Source organism: Protomyctophum bolini (assembly GCF_963924005.1).
Source record: "Protomyctophum bolini genome assembly, chromosome: 3".
Taxonomy (NCBI): domain Eukaryota; kingdom Metazoa; phylum Chordata; class Actinopteri; order Myctophiformes; family Myctophidae; genus Protomyctophum; species Protomyctophum bolini.
Genome location: NC_137864.1, coordinates 25,103,626 through 25,123,721, shown reverse-complemented (window position 1 = coordinate 25,123,721; position 20,096 = coordinate 25,103,626). Strand labels below are relative to the sequence as shown.

The 20,096-nt window shown below is 45.5% G+C and overlaps 1 protein-coding gene across 10 annotated transcripts in view; it reads left to right on the top strand.

The window, feature by feature from the left end:
- inpp4b (inositol polyphosphate-4-phosphatase type II B) overlaps nucleotides 1-20,096 on the top strand; it is a 252,621-nt gene that overhangs the window by 162,663 nt on the left and 69,862 nt on the right. For all 10 annotated transcript variants that reach the window (XM_080759694.1, XM_080759692.1, XM_080759696.1 and 7 more), the window contains 2 exons: nucleotides 5,849-5,996; nucleotides 18,448-18,578. In XM_080759694.1, coding sequence (XP_080615820.1) covers nucleotides 5,849-5,996; nucleotides 18,448-18,578 — 279 coding nt within the window. The remainder of the gene's footprint in view (nucleotides 1-5,848; nucleotides 5,997-18,447; nucleotides 18,579-20,096) is intronic.

Here is a 20,096-nt window from a genome sequence, read left to right as displayed (position 1 = left end):
GTACGCGACACGATTCAAATGAGACCACCCCCATCCAAAACGGTAGAGAAATGACAGAGTTACAATTTGGGGGTCCCTGGGGGCCCCCCAACCTTGAGACCCCCAAAGACACCCCCGGGTACGCGACACGATTCAAATGAGACCACCCCCATCCAAAACGGTAGAGAAATGACAGAGTTACAATTTGGGGGTCCCTGGGGGCCCCCCAACCTTGGGACCCCCAAAGACTCCCCCGGGGACGCGACACGATTCAAATGAGACCACCCCCATCCAAAACGGTAGAGAAATGACAGAGTTACAATTTGGGGGTCCCTGGGGGTCCCTGGGGGCCCCCCAACCTTGGGACCCCCAAAGACTCCCCCGGGGACGCGACACGATTCAAATGAGACCACCCCCATCCAAAACGGTAGAGAAATGACAGAGTTACAATTTGGGGGTCCCTGGGGGCCCCCCAACCTTGAGACCCCCAAAGACACCCCCGGGTACGCGACACGATTCAAATGAGACCACCCCCATCCAAAACGGTAGAGAAATGACAGAGTTACAATTTGGGGGTCCCTGGGGGTCCCTGGGGGCCCCCCAACCTTGGGACCCCCAAAGACTCCCCCGGGGACGCGACACGATTCAAATGAGACCACCCCCATCCAAAACGGTAGAGAAATGACAGAGTTACAATTTGGGGGTCCCTGGGGGCCCCCCAACCTTGAGACCCCCAAAGACACCCCCGGGTACGCGACACGATTCAAATGAGACCACCCCCATCCAAAACGGTAGAGAAATGACAGAGTTACAATTTGGGGGTCCCTGGGGGCCCCCCAACCTTGGGACCCCCAAAGACTCCCCCGGGGACGCGACACGATTCAAATGAGACCACCCCCATCCAAAACGGTAGAGAAATGACAGAGTTACAATTTGGGGGTCCCTGGGGGTCCCTGGGGGCCCCCCAACCTTGGGACCCCCAAAGACTCCCCCGGGGACGCGACACGATTCAAATGAGACCACCCCCATCCAAAACGGTAGAGAAATGACAGAGTTACAATTTGGGGGTCCCTGGGGGCCCCCCAACCTTGAGACCCCCAAAGACACCCCCGGGTACGCGACACGATTCAAATGAGACCACCCCCATCCAAAACGGTAGAGAAATGACAGAGTTACAATTTGGGGGTCCCTGGGGGCCCCCCAACCTTGGGACCCCCAAAGACTCCCCCGGGGACGCGACACGATTCAAATGAGACCACCCCCATCCAAAACGGTAGAGAAATGACAGAGTTACAATTTGGGGGTCCCTGGGGGTCCCTGGGGGCCCCCCAACCTTGGGACCCCCAAAGACTCCCCCGGGGACGCGACACGATTCAAATGAGACCACCCCCATCCAAAACGGTAGAGAAATGACAGAGTTACAATTTGGGGGTCCCTGGGGGCCCCCCAACCTTGAGACCCCCAAAGACACCCCCGGGGACGCGACACGATTCAAATGAGACCACCCCCATCCAAAACGGTAGAGAAATGACAGAGTTACAATTTGGGGGTCCCTGGGGGCCCCCCAACCTTGAGACCCCCAAAGACACCCCCGGGGACACGACACGATTCAAATGAGACCACCCCCATCCAAAACGGTTCAAAAATGACAGTTACCATTTGGGGGTCCCTGGGGGGTCTCGGGGGGGGGCAGGGGTGCCGGCATGTGCCGGACGGTGCCGGCATGTGTGCCGGAAAGTGCCGGCACGTGCCGGTAGGTGCCGGCACGTGCCGGGAAGTGCCGGCATGTGCCGGGAAGTGCCGGCATGTGCCGGAAGGTGCCGGCATGTGCCGGAAGGTGCCGGCATGTGCCGGAAGGTGCCGGCACGTGCCGGGAAGTGCCGGCACGTGCCGGAAGGTGCCGGCACGTGCCGGAAGGTGCCGGCACGTGCCGGAAGGTGCCGGCACGTGCCGGAAGGTGCCGGCACGTGCCGGAAGGTGCCGGCACGTGCCGGAAGGTGCCGGCACGTGCCGGAAGGTGCCGGCACATGCCGGTGGGTGGCGGGGGGGTCCCTGTGGGTCCCCGAACCTTGAGACCCCCCAAAAGCCCCAGGGGGGCTACACAATCACAACGAGCCCACCCCCGTCCAAGACGGTTGAGAAATAACAGAGTTACCATTTGGGGGTCTCGGGGGGGTCCCTGGGGGTCCCCGAACCTTGAGACCCCAAAGACTGGGGTCTCGGGGGGTCCCTGGGGTCCCCGAACCTTGAGACCCCCAAAGACAGTGGCAGGGCGGCAGGGGTGCCGGCATGTGCCGGGCAGGGGTGCCGGCATGTGCCGGCACGTGCCGGGAGGTGCCGGCATGTGCCGGGAAGCGGAAGGTGCCGGCACGTGCCGGAAGGTGCCGGCACGTGCCGGGAGGTGTGCGGCACGTGCCGGGAGGTGTGTGGCAGTGCCGTGGCTGCTGCCGGTGCCGGAGAATGCACTCACTCTTACTGATACAATGGAGTCAATTCTCTGGAGGCTGTTAGGTGATACTACTAGTGGTCTAGATGGTCAGGTCATAGCGATTATGTAATTATGGCAAGTAAGGAAAACAAAGAGAATGAAAAGTGGTAGATGGATCGTCTGACCCTGGTAGTGGCTGGTAAAGTCAGTCGCTTCACAATATTAAAAAATGCAAACAAACATGAAAATAGGAGCTGTAGAAAGTCAAGTCTGGATCAGTATAATATATATGGTAGAAATAGATTGTTTTGAAATCTGAGAAATAGCCTCGTCTGGAACGCAATATAAAAAAAATATTCAGGTTGAATCACTTCCTCAGCCTACAGGCAGTTCAGACACACTGACAGACAGACCCTCTTCTAGACAGCTTGCAACGTACAGTAGTTACTAGTACTACAATCTACAAAACGTAACGTTAAAGACCATGATCTCGTCAACTCCTACAAAATATCGGACCTATGGCTTAACCATAGACTGTAAAAAATATGGACAAAGCGTTCCCCGGGTCTAACATGAACGTAAAATGAAGCCTGTCAGTCCTTGCATTGTACGTCGCCATCTTTCTAGATCCGTTTCGGCCCAGCTGGCCCATTGGCTGGCCCAGAAAACGAGGCGGGACTTCCCCCCTTCTTCTTAGTTGGTTTTTATTTTGACTCGAGTGGGTGGGGAATCCCGATCATAGACTGTATCGGTAGCCACGCCCCTCAGAACATACGCGACTTTATGGTAATTTTTTTAATAAATGGGACCATAATTTTCCAAAAATAATATTATGACATTAGAAATGAGACTTTAAACTAGTGACTGGAAGCAGAAAGTATTCATGACCATGTTTATTAAGGTAATACAGTCTAGGTGAAGTTGGGGCTATGGGGCTATGGGGTTTTTTGGGCCCAATGACAGCGCCACAACAGGCCATTATATGAACTTTCAGGAAATCCCGATTTCCTTAGTACCGGTAGCTTCACAAAATATCTGTCTGACTGCCCCCCTGGGCTTAACCCAGGGGTCCTTGAAGTGCTTTCACGGGCCCCAGCTAAGTTATTGATAGTTATGAACCAAATGGACCAAATGGACCCTTACACTCTCAGAGTTCAATTACGGTAACTTTTTTTTAATCGTAATATCTCGGATTCTTTGTTTTGGCTCAAAATAAGCTTGATAAGCTTGTGTTTTGGGTGAATTAAATAACAATTGCAGTACCCGTTACATAGCGAAAATTGACTTCCTGACTCCTGACTTCTGAGTGAAAGGGCTAAAGCTGTCCACCATTTAAAATGAAAATGATGGATGGTGCTGCTGGAGTACACATTTCAGCCACCAGATGATGGCGTCAGCGGTCAATGAGATAAAGAAAGGAACGGGGGCGGAGGAGTTAGGCCTCTGTTAAAATATAACATGCAATATACTGTAGATCAGCGTCCCTGTCTCAGAGATAGAAATCGTATCATATGGGGGTCCGTGGCCTAATGAATATCAAACTAGAGGTTCGTGAAATGAAACGGTGTGAGAATCATTGGCTTAAACCAACTATCAGCACCACAAAATACTGGTGCGTCACAAATGCATCTAATTCAAAATCACCTGCTGCACATGTGTACAGTGATAGCAGCGAAATATTACCTTTAGAAGAGAGATGTTAAGGCTTGATGTTGAACATATTTTGCAAGTCTTCTAAAATTGTAGAGGTACCGGCTTCCTTATTTTCTATTGGAAAAATGTGTGTGTGTGTGTGTGTGTGTGTGTGTGTGTGTGTGTGTGTGTGTGTGTGTGTGTGTGTGTGTGTGTGTGTGTGTGTGTGTGTGTGTGTGTGTGTGTGTGTGTGTGTGTGTGTGTGTGTGTGTGTGTGGGGGGGGGGGGCTCTTTCAAGGTGCATATCTTTCTTGGCCTCTGCTGCCAGCATGTTGATAAGCGCATTAGTGCTGGGAGTTTTCTTTTTCTTTTTTTTCCTCAGTTTCCAGACTTGAATTGCTGCTGTTGACCTCTCTCTCTCTCTGTCTCTCTCTCTCTCTCTCGCTCTCGCTCTCGCTCTCGCTCTCGCTCTCGCTCTCTCTCTCTCTCTCTCTCTTTCTCTCTCTCTCTCTGCAGAGGAACACAATAAAAAGGTGACGTGAAGGGGAGTGCTGACTCAATTTGAATAGATTGTAATGGGGCCAGTGGTATACTGGGGTTTACTGAGCAAAAGTTTGAACATGAATCAGCTCTTTTTCCCCCATCTGTTGTCCTATAAACAAGCAATTAAAATGGAAATGGAAGCAATAATAAGGGATAGATTAATAGAACGAGGTCTCCATTATTTTATTTTTTCCCAGGCCACCACTGTGTGTGTGTGTGTGTGTGTGTGTGTGTGTGTGTGTGTGTGTGTGTGTGTGTGTGTGTGTGTGTGTGTGTGTGTGTGTGTGTGTGTGTGTGTGTGTGTGTGTGTGTGTGTGCGTGCTTATGCATGCATGTATGTGTGTGTGCAGGCGTGCATGAGAGAGAGTATAGGCTTCTTGGAAAGATGAGACAGCTTATCTATGGCAGACACCGTTATTGATTATAGAATTGCATTTGCACCTCATGCCTCATGGAAATGTTATTTGGTGAAGGATCCCTGTCAGTGGCGTCCTTGAGTTTCACCACCAAAAACGTCAAGTCCCCTTGAGATCATTTTCTCCATGTTTACTGCATGGGGAAGTGAGTACAGTTCACATACACTTTGATGATGATGTGTATTGAAGTGGCTATGTCATGATACATCACGTTTGAAATACTCTTTCCCCACTCAAAGTCATCATCACTCCATGCTCAACTCTCTGCTCAGTTCATATGCAGTCAATTTAGTTCATGTGCAATTGCAGTTACTGTGTCTTGGTTGGTTCTATGTTCATGTCTTCCCCAGCTGTATCTCATGTATATTACCGGTAGTCTTGTTCCCCAGTCAGTCCTTGTCGAATCATTGTTTGTGTTGCATCGTTTGTCTGTAAAGTCTTATGTTCACTTGAATCACCTGCATTACCGTTCTTGGCTTTTGAACACTATTCTGCCTAGCTGTCTGCATTTGGCTCTTCACCACACCACCAGACCGTGACACTAGCTCATACAGTATGTTCAAAGTTTAGTTTATTTTCATGTATGGGAAGGCTAGCTGATTCTACAGACCAGTCACAAATGCAGCATAAAGCTGCCCGGCCTCTTATTCCATTCAGTGCAATGCATTCACATTGAATATTACATTCAACTTCCACTTCAAAAAAGTTAAAAAAGTTACCAAAGTGAGTAGCTAGTTTAGGACGAAGGGCCTATATTCAAGTATTCAAAGGGCAGTTTGTTAACAGATCAACATGTCTTCGCTCACCTCTGTCTTTCCCTCTTTCTGTTCTGCTCTCCCCCTCTCTGCAGTGTTCAAGAACCCGATATGCAAGGTATACAGGTTTCAGACTGTAGACAGCAAGTGGATGCTGGTGCGAGAGCAGATGGAAGAATGCACTTTGTCGTTCAGCATCCCCAAACAGCTGCTGTCTCTCTACATTCAGGAGGACATGAGGAGGTGAGACACTCTGCTACAAAATCCTGCCGGTTCAATAGACTGGTAATTCTGTGATTGACAGAGGGACCATATTGTACACTCTCAGAGTTCTGTGATTGTACAGAGGGACCATATCGGACACTCTCAGAGTTCTGTGATTGTACAGAGGGACCATATCGGACACTCTCAGTCTCAGAGTTAAGTTATTGCCTGACTTTACTGTAGTGTACAGTGTCCTGATCGTCCTGATGAGCAGTATACTGTGACTGAAAACCTGCTCTCGTGCCAGAGCTGCCAGAATTATTTTGTATAAACTAGAAATTAAGTAAAGTCAAAATGTAATTTCCTCCTACTATGTCAAGCCATCACACGAGTATTTCACTATGCGGTTGTTTATCTCCATAACCACTATATACGTTTATTTTTTACCTACATAACATTGTTTTACAGTATATTCGTTATTTATCCAATATTTTTCACAGACTTCTGGTTTAGTTGTAAGCTATAAAGTTTCAGACATAAGCGTTTAACTGAACCCTTTCAAATTAAAGTGAATCCTGTCCGGAAGAAACCACCTAACTCAATGTTTTAGGTTTCTTGTCTTTAACTCTTAAATCAATGCTATTGCATCTGTGTGTTGGGTAAAAAACAATGGAAAGTATTAAACCTCCTAACTCCATTGGATCCTCAAACTATCTGACAAACCAGCTAACTCCACCCATTTAGCCATATTTTTTTATTTATTTTGTATTAATCAGTCCTATTGGTTAAAGGTATATTCAGTGATTTCTTAATTCAAATATCACTTATTTGTTTGTTTATTGACAGCAGAGATATAGAATGTGAAGCCAACTATCCCTCCTCCCTTATTTTTTATAGAGATTTCAATCAAATTGGACTGAGTGGTTCATACACATGGACATCACTATAGGCTACTATCACTACAATTTGGTGCATGTCAGCATTACCTCGCTTTGGTAGAAAACTAGTGCATTCAATATTAGAACCAAGCACTTCTACAACTAATCAATAGGCCAATCCCGATCCAGGGGATGGTCACTGACAAGTGCGGATTTTGTGTTGAATCCAGTCTGAGAACTAATGAGAATCGCCTTGACAAACAGAATGTGCATATCAGTATTGCTAGAGCAGCACAGTATTTTGAGAGATATCTAGTAACCCTAACCCTTAATCTATTGTAAATGACTTTTACGCTTTTGGTTATTGAGTTGGAAAGGGATAGAGAATAGTTTCTGTGTGCACAGTTATACCCCCCCTCCCTTCCTAATAATTTCAGCAGCAGTCTAGCTGTTATGTTGTACTGCTGCATTCCCACATGTGGGACCGAGGGCGTGATGCGCCCAGTGGGAAGTCGTTCGAGTAATTAATGTGAATTAAACACACCAAATAAATGCTCATGGTGCATGTACTGACCACTATACAGTTTTGTTAAACCCTGAACTCCACCTTACTTCAATATTATTACAGAACAAATAGTACATGAGTGCAAGTACTGAGTGGAATAATATGGAACAACTCAGTTGTGTTGCTGCAGCTAAGCGGTCTAGTTCTCTGATGTAAATGGTTGTTTTAGAGCCAGGCCAGCGCTTCAGGTAAGCTGAATAATTCAGGTCTGTTTAACACTTCAAAAGAGGCCCGGAAACACACGCACAAGCATGCACACACAAACACGCACAAGCGCACGCACACAGAGACATACCGTGTCTCTACTATTTCATTGTTTGTTAGAGAGTCAGACGCAGGCTCTGATACCCAGATCAGACTCTGTGGATTCTTAATAATTATACAGTAACTCATAATGAATAATTAAATATAATTGCATCCCATGGGTAGAAATGATGGAAAGTGCCCTCAGTTAAATCCAATGGCCGGAGAGCTGCAGTCAATACTGAGCACTTTTGAGGACATGTTAACACATGCACCCACCATGCACACACACACACACACACACACACACACACACACACACACACACACACACACACACACACACACACACGAGTGGTGGCCTGGGAAAAAATAAAATAATGGAGACCTCGTTCTATTAATCTATCCCTTATTATTGCTTCCATTTCCATTTTAATTGCTTGTTTATAGGACAACAGATGGGGGGGAAAAGAGCTGATTCATGTTCTAACTTTTGCTCGGTAAACCCCAGTATTCCACGGTGGGTGTTCCTTACTGGTAGGTGAGTCAGTATAGGATACAACAGTGGCAACACACATAAATGTGTGTGGCGAGGAGTCAATTGGCATAACGACTAAAATGGGGAGAAAAGGGGTGTGAAAAATAATTGGCTGCTCTAAATTTTAAAAAGACTGAAGTTGGAAGCTTTTTCTTTTACTGTCCACATCAATACAAAGGGGACAAATCACTTCCAACAAAGACAAAGGCAAATCTGGATCAAGATCAATGAGTTTGCAGAACCTGGCCTTATATTATATATTACGATGATTAACATATCAGCATACAGTACATGATCAACATACACTTTGTATGACTTCATACAGTATGGGTATGAGACACAGGTGAGGGTAGGCAGGCACGCACGCACACACACTCACACTCTCTCTCTCTCTCTCTCCATCCATTGACCAGACAGTGTATTGTCAGTCCAGCTGTCTACCAGCTGAGTAACACCACTGTGCTGGAACATTCTCAGACCGTGCTTCCCACAAGGCCTCATTCATCCTGAAAAGTAATTATTTCTCTCCTCTTATCTCTGCTAAACAATCACCTCTAACCCTCGTTTCTTCTCTGGACACTCGCTATGTTAATAAAACACCAGCTTGAGTCCAATTCACTTGATTCCTCACTAACTATAGGATTTCAACTTTGGGATTTGATAGGCGTTCTGCTGAGCTGTTGCTCTCGGCGAGTTTCACACTGGGACACAGATTTTGTGTCGACCTTGACGTTAGGATGGAAGTACATTATATTAGAAAATAGCAAAATACTGTATTCTGTTCTAAAAGCTCCTTATCTGCCACCCTGCCAGAACATTCTATGATCCACTTTTGGGTCCTGACTCTAGTCTACCCAGTGGAGTGTTTCCTTGCTGACATGCCTACTGTAGCCACAGCTGGGTGCTTTTAAGTACCTCTTCTATAATCTTCTTCAAATAGTCACCGTTTCTTACACCATGCACCACACACCTAAAACCATCACGCACACACAGACACACACACGCTCGCACTCACACACACACACACACACACACACACACACACACACACACACACACACACACACACACACACACACACACACACACACACACACACACACACACACACACTGCGTCTTATAACCACTGCTGTGTGCCTAATGCCATGGACTAACTGGACATTTTATCAGCTAGTTCAGTATAGAAGTGTTTCGGAAGAAGGTGGTTGGCTTCGTTTTGCATTTCCATGTCATGCTGTGACTTCGCTGTTACATTCCAAGTGTACGATTCTTGATTTTCGGCTCCTCAACAAGGAAATAGAGCCCAAAAAAGCAATGATAAGGATAACATAACAATGGCAGCAAAGCTACAATTTACAAACATTGCAACTGTGTTGGGGGGCAGATGTTTTGGTGTCAACAGCAAGTCAAGGCTGGGCTTAAAGGGATTGTGACATTAAAAAAAAGGTTTTGGAATTGTTCTTATTTTTTTTAGGTTTTCTAATCTCAATTGCACCCAAAAAACATGAACTTTTAACATTCAGTAGATTTTCTGTGATCAGGGGTTTTCTGGCTCAAACAGGTGCTCTGATTTGCCGGCAGTTTGTGATGTAAGAGCCTGCAAATCCCATATATGTCAATGGGATTTGCCAGCAGATGTCACTGTTTTCACTGTGTTGCCTGTTTTCATTGTAGCTCAAAAGGCTTCCAAACCCCAAAGAAAACTTCAGACCACAGAAAATCCACTGAATGTTCAAAGTTCAGGTTTTTTGGGTGTAATTGAGGTCATAAAACCTAAAACAAAAAACAAAAATAAATGAAAATGAATGTCATAAAACCTTTAAGTCTTCCTAGATCTCTGAGCATGGTGATGTAGAGTCTGCAGAGGACTAGGGTGTTGAATGCTGAACTTGAATCTACGAACAGCATCCTCACATAAGAGTCCCAGTTATCCAGGGAAGCACAGAGCAGTGTGGAGTGTTTTAGAAATGCATTGCTCATGGATCTGTTTTAGATGGTACATGTGTGACAGTCAAGGGTGGATGCTACAAGTAAGGTCCTTAACATGCTTTTCAAAATATTTGTTCACTATGCGAGCGAAGGCAACACCATATGCCAAGGATTTATGTTATCTTACTTATTTTTGTTACTGGAAAAATGGTGCATCGCTTTGACAGAACATGGAAAGAGAGAACACACTGCACATGCTTTGGGCAACTTGGGCAAGTTGGCCTCGTCGATGACCAAAGTATTTGTCATGTCCGCAGTGGTGGTGGTGGGGGGGGGGGGGGGGGTGGCCCTCCAGGCGGTTGAAACTGGTGTAAATACTATTCAGCTTGTTTGGGAGGGACACCAACTCCCCCTGGGTTGGGGTCAAAGTGTCATTGAGCAAGATACTATATCCTATATCTCTCACCGAGCAGGCTGGTGCCTTACGTGGTTTCCTCCTTTGTCAGTGTGTGAATGTACAGTATAAGAGGTTTGGATAAAGGCGCTGTAGAAATGTACAATTTCATCTCCCTTTAAAGTCCAATATTGTGTGTAGTCCTAGTCCCTGCCACATACTGTATTGGTCATTACCAATTACCCATGTGTCTCGATATCCTCGCTGTATTCCCATTTGGCTGCCGCGATCACTCTCTGGAAATTGTAACAGGCTTTTACGCCACTCTTGTTATGATGATGGCCATTGGCCACCTTCCCTTCTGTGTACATTTGTAGATGTGTGTCGCTCCCAGTGCACGTGATATGCATTAATTATGTGTAGGCGTATGATGGTGTTGATTACACAACATTCATTCAAATTCATTCTGAGGGTCATTATTTGAGAAAATCCATGCTTTTCCTCATCTTTCCTCCTACACCGAAAACCTTCCCTGTCTCTGATCCATTTACTGTAGTTGACACATTTATATTTTAATAAGATAAATCACAATGTTTGGGTCAAGTTACCTTCTTCAGGTGTTCTCTGTTCTGCCATTGGTGTTTTCAGCAGGGGGTGTAGTATGCATGGTGACAGATTGTGCTCATTAGGATCGTGGCTGTCTTGTGTACATCATTAAGGAGTCTGCTTGTTTGTCTTCCCTCACGTGGGTTAAATTGACCCCGGCACAAAGCTTTGGGTGATTACATTGAACAGCCGCTATAACGCACTGTGAAATAAAGGAACCCACATGACAGGATTTCACCCTTTGAGATAATTATTTTTAGCACCGCATCTCTCTCTCTCTCTCTCTCTCTCTCTCTCTCTCTCTCTGGCCTCTCCCTCTCTCTCCTTCTCTCTCTCTCTCTTTCTCTCTGTGCTTCTTCTTCTTTCTTCTCCTAATTCCTCCAACCTTTGTTTTGTGTTTAGCAGTTTAACTCACATAGGGCTCCATCTTCCACCGGCGATATGGTTTTATATCTTCCACACGTGATATGGTTTTATATCTTCCACACGTGATATGGTTTTATATCTTCCACACGTGATATGGTTTTATATCTTCCACACGTGATATGGTTTTATATCTTCCACACGTGATATGGTTTTATATCTTCCACACGTGATATGGTTTTATATCTTCCACACGTGATATGGTTTTATATCTTCCACACGTGCAACTGCTTTCCGCCACACGTTGTCTAGATACCACATCGGCATGCACCCATTTTGCGCTTGCAGGGTGGTGTAAGGGGTGGTCTGGCACAATTTGGCACAATTTCCCCCACAAACTTTGGCGCTCCAAGTTAAGACCAGCTCCAAGCTAGTCTTATCGCTTGGCGCAGTGAGGCTTAGGTGTTTTGTCAGTATCTACAAATACTGCGCAAGGAAGCTCAGCGCATTGCAGGTCACCATCAAAGGGGAGATGTAGTTAATGATCCATCACGCTTTAATAACATGTGATATGAGTTTATATGAGAAGATCTAGCTAAAGGCAGAAGAAAAGCAGTAGCACAACACGTTTCATTCCAAAATTTCCCCTGCTATGCGTGTTAACCTTAGAGTATATATGAATAGAGAAGGCACCCGGAGGAAACCCTGAGGCGAAATGGACATAGTGGCCTAATTTGTCATTGCAGCTCGAGCCAGCGCTGGTCCGTTGACTATCATTGCGCACGTTCATGTGTTTGAGGCCATGACACGTGAACGAATGTTTCATATGTGAACGCGCACAAACGGCACAATGATAGTCAACGGCAGCGCGTTCATGTGTTTGAGGCAAATCCATCCCAGAATGCACTCTGTTCCTACACGGAAGGAGGAGTGAAATCACCTCATGCGCTTTTGAGCAACTTAATGCAAGTGGATGGAAGGAGAACTCGGGTGTCTTCTCTATTCATATATACTCTAAGGTGTTAACAGACAACCAGTGATGTAAATAAACGGAGCATAGCCTATGCCTAGATCAAGTAGGGAATAAAGCCTCAGAATGTCTCTCCACGCATTCCCACATGCTTTAATGTAAATTATAATTAAGCCAGGCGCAACCTAGTTCTTAAAGGTAATGACACCTGACACTGATTGAAGACACCTAGCGCCCTACCTTGTTCCCCCGGCCACACTACCCATGGGGATTTAGCATTGCGTAAGGGGCGTTCTCACAGCTGTGTCGCTATTTTTGCGCTAACAGCCTTATCCCAAAAACACTTGCATTCACCCCTTACATTTTGCATAGGTGTGGTTTGGGTGTTACATTAACAAAACTAATCAGTGTAAATTCTTGGCCGATACCGATAGTCTAGTCTAGCCGTTAGTCACCGATGCTTGCATGTTTGTATACCGTATTTTTCCAAATGGTAGCCCGGGCTGTTAATATGCAAAATCTATTTGGACCCCATCGTTTATAAGGAACTAGACTGCTATTTGCAGTAGGCCGTTATTTATTTTTGCACTGGGCCATTATTTGGTTACAGTTCCTGTCATGTTTTTTAGTGCAAAATTAAAAGGTATGATAAACATACATAGCAGGCAAAGTCTTTTGTCTTTTTGATTTAATATTGAGAATAGGGGAGCTTATAGGAATATAGGCAGTTACTGCTGCCTAATTGATTTGACCCAGATTCGTGCAAACAGACTGGTAGCTCAGCTGTGTAAAATTCTAATATTATATAGATTTTAAAAGGCTGTCATATACTCTGAATATATTCTTTCAAATGAGGTTTGGCCTTATACTGTAGATCAAAAAGTGTGCTCAGTTTTTTCACACACACACACACACACACACACACACACACACACACACACACACACACACACACACACACAATAATGCTATTTAATGATGTGGCCTAACTCTGACTGCTCACACGCTTTGATGAGTCCTTTAAGTTATGTTGTTGCATGGATGTTAAGCAATATATCCAATAGAGGGCAGTTAATAGTCAATCGCTTTCTGACAACAAACATGACATTGGTCAAGGAGTTTGAACAAAATGAACAGAGAGTACGTGTCTCTCCACAGACCATGTCAGCCGTGGCCAATCCCACTTTCCATTCCACACTGCAGTCCCATTTACTCACCTGTCTCCAACTCCCTCGTCATCCCACCTGTAAACATTTCTCCAATTAGCCTGCCCCCTATATAACTGGACTCTTTGCAAAGCACCTTTGTCAGTTCATAGTTTGATGTCGTCGGTGCATGTTTCCTGTTTGACTACCATGTCATTTTCTGTTTGGTTCCTGAGTGAGATATATTCCTATTTCCTATGTTCTACTCAAGGATGAGATTTATTCCTGTTTCCTGCTTTTCTAATCACGTGTGAGACTTATGCCTTGATTCCTGAGTTCTACTTCAGTGTAAGATTTTTGCCTATTTTCCTTATTACCCTCTTATGGCCAGTGACGTGGATGACGTAGTGAAAGCCATAAATCCATCATGGCCAACTGACGTAATGACACTCTCTGCATCGAGTTGAATTGCTACCTCAAATTGTTATTGTCTAGTATCCAATGCAGAGTACATTTAAAGCAACAGCGTTGAACCAAAGTGCTGTGCACTCAATAAACAGATATATAAAATACTAAGAGTAGAACAATAAACAGTGGAAAAACACACAGAGGGTGCAAAACATATAGACGCATCGAAAGAGAGTGCAAGTGAATGTTCAAACGTGATTTAAATACAGGCAAGAGCGTTCCACAGTTTGTGTGCTACAGCGGAAAATGATCTGTCTCCCCTTCAGTCTTGTTTGTGGGACTAAAATAAATGACATTAAGTAGACCGCAAGTACAGTGTACAATAACAAAGAGTTTCTGATTCAAATTCTGAGATATCGGTCACATTGGCAGTGCAACGAAGGCTGTGAAGGTAAAAAAAGGCCACTTGCCATCCCCCGATTTAGAGCCATTGTCACACTCAAAAACTCCCCTGCCACCTCTTCCCTGTACGATTTGCTCATCCAGGCCACCCTTGCACTGCCATCATCCTGTCTGGCTGTCCCCTGACGTGGGTTTCGTTTGTGTACTTACTGTAGCCTATAACCTATACCGTACACCCTGGCCTCTGCTGCCTCGACAAAATAACAGGTTAGTCAGGGGTATGTGACTGTGGATTGCTGCCGTGATACACAAATAACAGTGGTTGAACAGGAGAGACAGCGGGGTATGGATTACTGTGAATGGCTGCAATCGACTTAAGAGCATTGTGTCAACCTTGGTCAGGGGCCTGCTGTTTAAACCAGGAAAATCAACAGAGCATCACTACCCTAGCTCTCTCTGTTGATTGGTTAAAATAGCCCTAATGCTTTAGAATGAGACCCACTCTAAGTGGGTGTGTAGGAAACAATATATGCTTGATTGATACCGCGGCAGCGCTCTCACACGTCGGCCATGAAATACACCTCAGCGCGTTCATCTGCATGCCGAGATCGAGGCACCACTATCATTATGTCCTTCAACTCTAGCACTCGCATTAGCATGCAACCATGAAAAACGTCTCAATAGGGCCTTTTTTCTTTCCCCTGAACTGCTGTTAAGAGAGCTTTGTTCTTACCTTTCCTTTAAGAAGAGGTTAGTGTCTTAGATCCTAATCTTTACATTGCAGCCTTTGTAGCATATTTCCTCTGAAGAATCATGCATATTTATCTTTAGTCTTTGTTCAGATATGTGCATAATTAACTCGTTTATCGCCTAAATCGCCTTTTGACACCCGTTTTCCCCAAGTCCCCAGGCGCCAAAATTGCCTTTGGACGACTATTTTATATCAATTGATTACGTTGATCAATTGTGTCCTGTATGCGGTCATAACACTCGGGGTAAAAAAACCTAAAAAACAGAAATGGAAAATCCGCTGGTCTTATGCTGTCTATGGGGATGCAGATTCTTAGAATGTAAATATTTATATGTTCTTCTTTTTATACCAAAAACAAGCTTGATTTGTGGCTCATTTCTCTGATCCTAGCTTACAATAAGTATGTTTTGGGTGGATTAAATTACATTCGCGGGACATGTCACATAGTGGATTTTCACTTCCTGATTCTCAGTTTCCGGCCAAATGGGCTTTAAATGTAAGAGTCTCGCCCATAGAGTGCGTGTGTGCTTGTGTGTTTAGTCAAGCATTGCTCCTTTCAGTCAGTGATTTCACAAAACCTGGTGAGATGAGAGCTTAATCTATCTATGTTTACAAACCTGAAGTGAACACTGAGGAGAGGCCATCATCCTTTCATGTTTTATATTACAAACTGAACACAAACTTATGCATTCACACATTGAAAAATACGACAAAGCAGCTGGCTTTAATACATGCAGCCTCTTGAATTTGTATAAGGTGTAATTATTTCACAATAAGGCATATTATCATGAGAGCAAAGCTATACTGTATTGTTATTCTGAAAAACGCATAGAATCTCCATGACCCCTACTTTCTAAAACATCGCCACAATTTGCTTTGGATTGAATGCCAGCGACGAAGTCTCTGAATGCTATCCACCAATCTGATGGTGGCCATTCAGATGCTAATGATGGGTCTGGCCATTCAAACTGAATATCAGCAGTGGCCACCCGTTCTACCCCCGTTCAGCCCCCATTATCTTCTGCCGGAGCTGGAGATTAGATGATCTTGTATTTGTATCCATCCCCGTTTGTGTCCTTTGGCTATAAGCACAGTGTGATAACACAAGAGACAGCAGGCCGCTGATCACTTCAGACAAACATAGTGGGTGAGAAATAGGTGTTCTTGTTAGGAGTAATGCAGAGGAGGGTGCAATAGAATGCAGTAGATAAGTGGAGGTTCAGGATTGTATTAACACAAATCTATCTGGGGCACGCTTTGTGTGTAAGCCTGCTTGTGTATGCGTTCTGCAATCATGTGTGTTTTTAAGTGGCTGTAAATGATTATCAATAATATTATTATATTCCTACTGTAACGTGTGTGTGTGTGTACGTGTGTATGTCTGTAATCCACATAACTCGAGAACTGTTTGCCCCGCCGACTTCAAATTTGTCACAGGCATTCCACTTCCACACCACCACAATGTGTGCAGTGCCCAGTGCACACAGTGCTCCGGACAGGGCCCAAATTAGCCAATTGATCATTCTGTTGAGCTGAGTTTAGTCAACATTGTGAACTAATTTGTGATGTAAGAACAGGCCAGCTATGGAGATCTAGGGGTTTGATGAGGTCAGTACATCTGTAATAGACGTAACTCGAGAACCGTTCGCCCCAGTGAAACACACGTTCCACACCACCACAGGGAGTGCAGTGCCTGGTGTCGAGTTGGTCAGACACACGGTTGTCCAGAGCCACCACAAAAGGCTCGGTCTGGTCAGGCTCTGCCAGTAGAACTAATGAGCCTAAATCCCCTCACCTGTAGACACATTGAGATTATTTGGGCATGCCTGACACAGAACTCAAAAAATAAATAAAGGGACACAGAGAGACAGATTCCGAAATCTCCATATATGGGCATAAAGGGGACACAGACAGATGGGCGGAACGGGTACTCTGAAACGGGTATTGCATAGCCGTGTGGGGCATGGATCTCCAACTCCCATCGTTACCGACTCGGTACTCCAGCACTTAAAGTAAACAGAAAATAAGATTTCAGGTCGGGATACTAATTTTATCCAATTAGGAGAGAGAATTTATAGCAGGATGTCGGTTAAACAATTGAAATTGAAAGTGATGGAACAAAACCGAAATGAGCTGACAATATTGGAACTGAAATACTAGAAAATATAAGCGGATAAATTACCTTTGTGGGGTTCTCTCCTCCAAACTATTATCTGTGTGTGTGTGTGTGTGTGTGTGTGTGTGTGTGTGTGTGTGTGTGTGTGTGTGTGTGTGTGTGTGTGTGTGTGTGTGTGTGTGTGTTTTTCCCAGCAGATGGGCCTGTGTGGCATATGTGCATGTATGCGTGCATGGGCTTGCCAGGTGCTTCCACAGAAATACACCTGCATGTGGACACGCCTGATCATTTCTGTGTTCTGTGCGCATTCATGTATGCACACACATCGACACATCACACATGTATGCATCTTTTGCCCCTGAGCTGTTAATTATCTGTTGTTACTCTATACACTGTAGTGTTCTGTCTTAAACTGATCTGAGGCCAGGAGAACGCGTTCATTTATCTTAGCAGCAAACTCGCTAACAATTTAAATCTGGCTACCAGCCAGCTCCAGACACAACTACGCAGGTTATTGAATAGCTTATCAATCTGAACTATAGGATATTATACGGTATCTACTGTAGCTGAAACGGATGTTTCATTCAAGATATTGATTATGGACATTGGAAACTAATGCAGAGTAATTGAATAGCCAAAATAGTCCTCTGCTGATATGGCTGCTGTTCAATACTCTCAAGGTTCAAGGCACTTTATTTTATATTTATATTTGTTTTGTTTGACTTGATCACCCCGGCTGGGTCACCCGAGTGAGGGGTATGATTGTTGCGAGACCCGAAACCCAGAGGACATTGGGATACATCACTGAGGATACGTCCCAGGTGCATCCATGCAATGTTTTGTTTTGTTCTAGTTGTTCTATTTATAGTGGCTCATAGGAATAGACAATGTGACAACCGGGAATAGTCTGGTGACCACCCGAGAGATTGTTGACAGACGGAATGTAGACGGCACCCGGGTGAGCAGTGTGGGTTAGCATTTTCCTTCGCCCTGGTTCTTTCTCGTTCTTGACAGTTCATTCATGTACCTGATTGTACGTGGGAAGAAGCATCTTAAGCATTATGGTTGGGATGGTATTCATCATTTGATTGCTTTTGTCTGCCACCTTTTGGATTTCCCTTAAAAACATTGTGAATCTCTCTCTCTCTCTCTCTCTCTCTCTCTCTCTCTCTCTCTCCAGGGTTGAGGAGCTGAGAGATTTGGGTGATCTCTCCCCCCACTGGGATAACCTGAGGAAGGAGGTGATCTCTCGTTACGGAGGAGTCATCAGCTCCTATGAGGAGACTCTGTCAGAGCTGGACAAGATTACCGGTATGTGTGCGTCTGTGTCTGCACTCTGCAGTCAGTAACGAATCCGCTCTGTTTCAAATATACTCACCTGCTATACAAGATTCTAACAAAATAATGAAAACTAAAATTGAAAAAACATTTTCGTTAACTGAACTAAATATAAAATATAAACACTAACTAACTGAAACTATATTGTGTGTTTCAAAATGCTTTTAGTTTTATTTATAACAGTAGTTTGTGCATGCAGGTTGGTGGTTCATTATGTAGCCTCGGAAACCCAGACGTTTTTATTTCCAGGGAGGGAAAAAAAAGTCTGGGTCCGAGTCCACTTCAATACGGCATAGAGTAACGCAAACGTCGATCACTCTCTGCTGATTTCTGATCGCCTGCACCTTTTTTAAATTGACGCACACACATACACAGTAACACACACACTCTCTCTCTCTCTCTGTCGCTCTAATGAATTAGTCTCATGTCGCACAGCTGCGTCTAGATTCTCCCGGCGGATCCTGCCGGGAGCTGCCTATGCCATATGCCTATGCCATTATGTAACTGAATACATTTTTAACATCTTTTGGTAAGTTTTTATGACACAATACTTACCTTTTCAATCATGCGCTTGACAAATAATCCAATGTAAAAAATAAATAAAACTAACACTAAAATTTATAAAAACTAAGAACGAAAATACATCGCATGGATGCACCTGGGACGTATCCGCAGTGATGTATCCCAAGGCTATCGGGGTTTCGGGTCTCGCGAACACCCTCACTCGGGTGACCCAGCCGGGGTGATAAATCCCGACTTACGTCCCAGTATAGCTACCCTCGATCAGTCCCACTAGGGAAAGACCAGGGCCACACAATCCTTTGGAACTACTCCAGAACTATGCCTAGTTGGATTGAAAAAGAAACAAAAAAACTAGCAAATCTGCTTTAAAAACTTTTGTATGTTTTCGGGCCGGGTATAGGGTGAAAAATGTGTGCTAATTTGTAAGGCCAAGCGGGACCTCGGGCCAGCCCAGTTAGGACCCAGTTAGGGGACCTCGGGCCAGCCCAGTTAGGACCCAGGTAGGGGACCTCGGGCCAGCCCAGTTAGGACCCAGGTAGGGGACCTCGGGCCAGCCCAGTTGGGACCCAGTTAGGGGACCTCGGGCCAGCCCAGTTAGGACCCAGGTAGGGGACCTCGGGCCAGCCCAGTTAGGACCCAGGTAGGGGACCTCGGGCCAGCCCAGTTAGGACCCAGGTAGGGGACCTCGGGCCAGCCCAGTTAGGACCCAGTTAGGGGACCTCGGGCCAGCCCAGTTAGGACCCAGTTAGGGGACCTCGGGCCAGCCCAGTTAGGACCCAGGTAGGGGACCTCGGGCCAGCCCAGTTGGGACCCAGTTAGGGGACCTCGGGCCAGCCCAGTTAGGACCCAGGTAGGGGACCTCGGGCCAGCCCAGTTGGGACCCAGTTAGGGGACCTCGGGCCAGCCCAGTTGGGACCCAGGTAGGGGACCTCGGGCCAGCCCAGTTGGGACCCAGTTAGGGGACCTCGG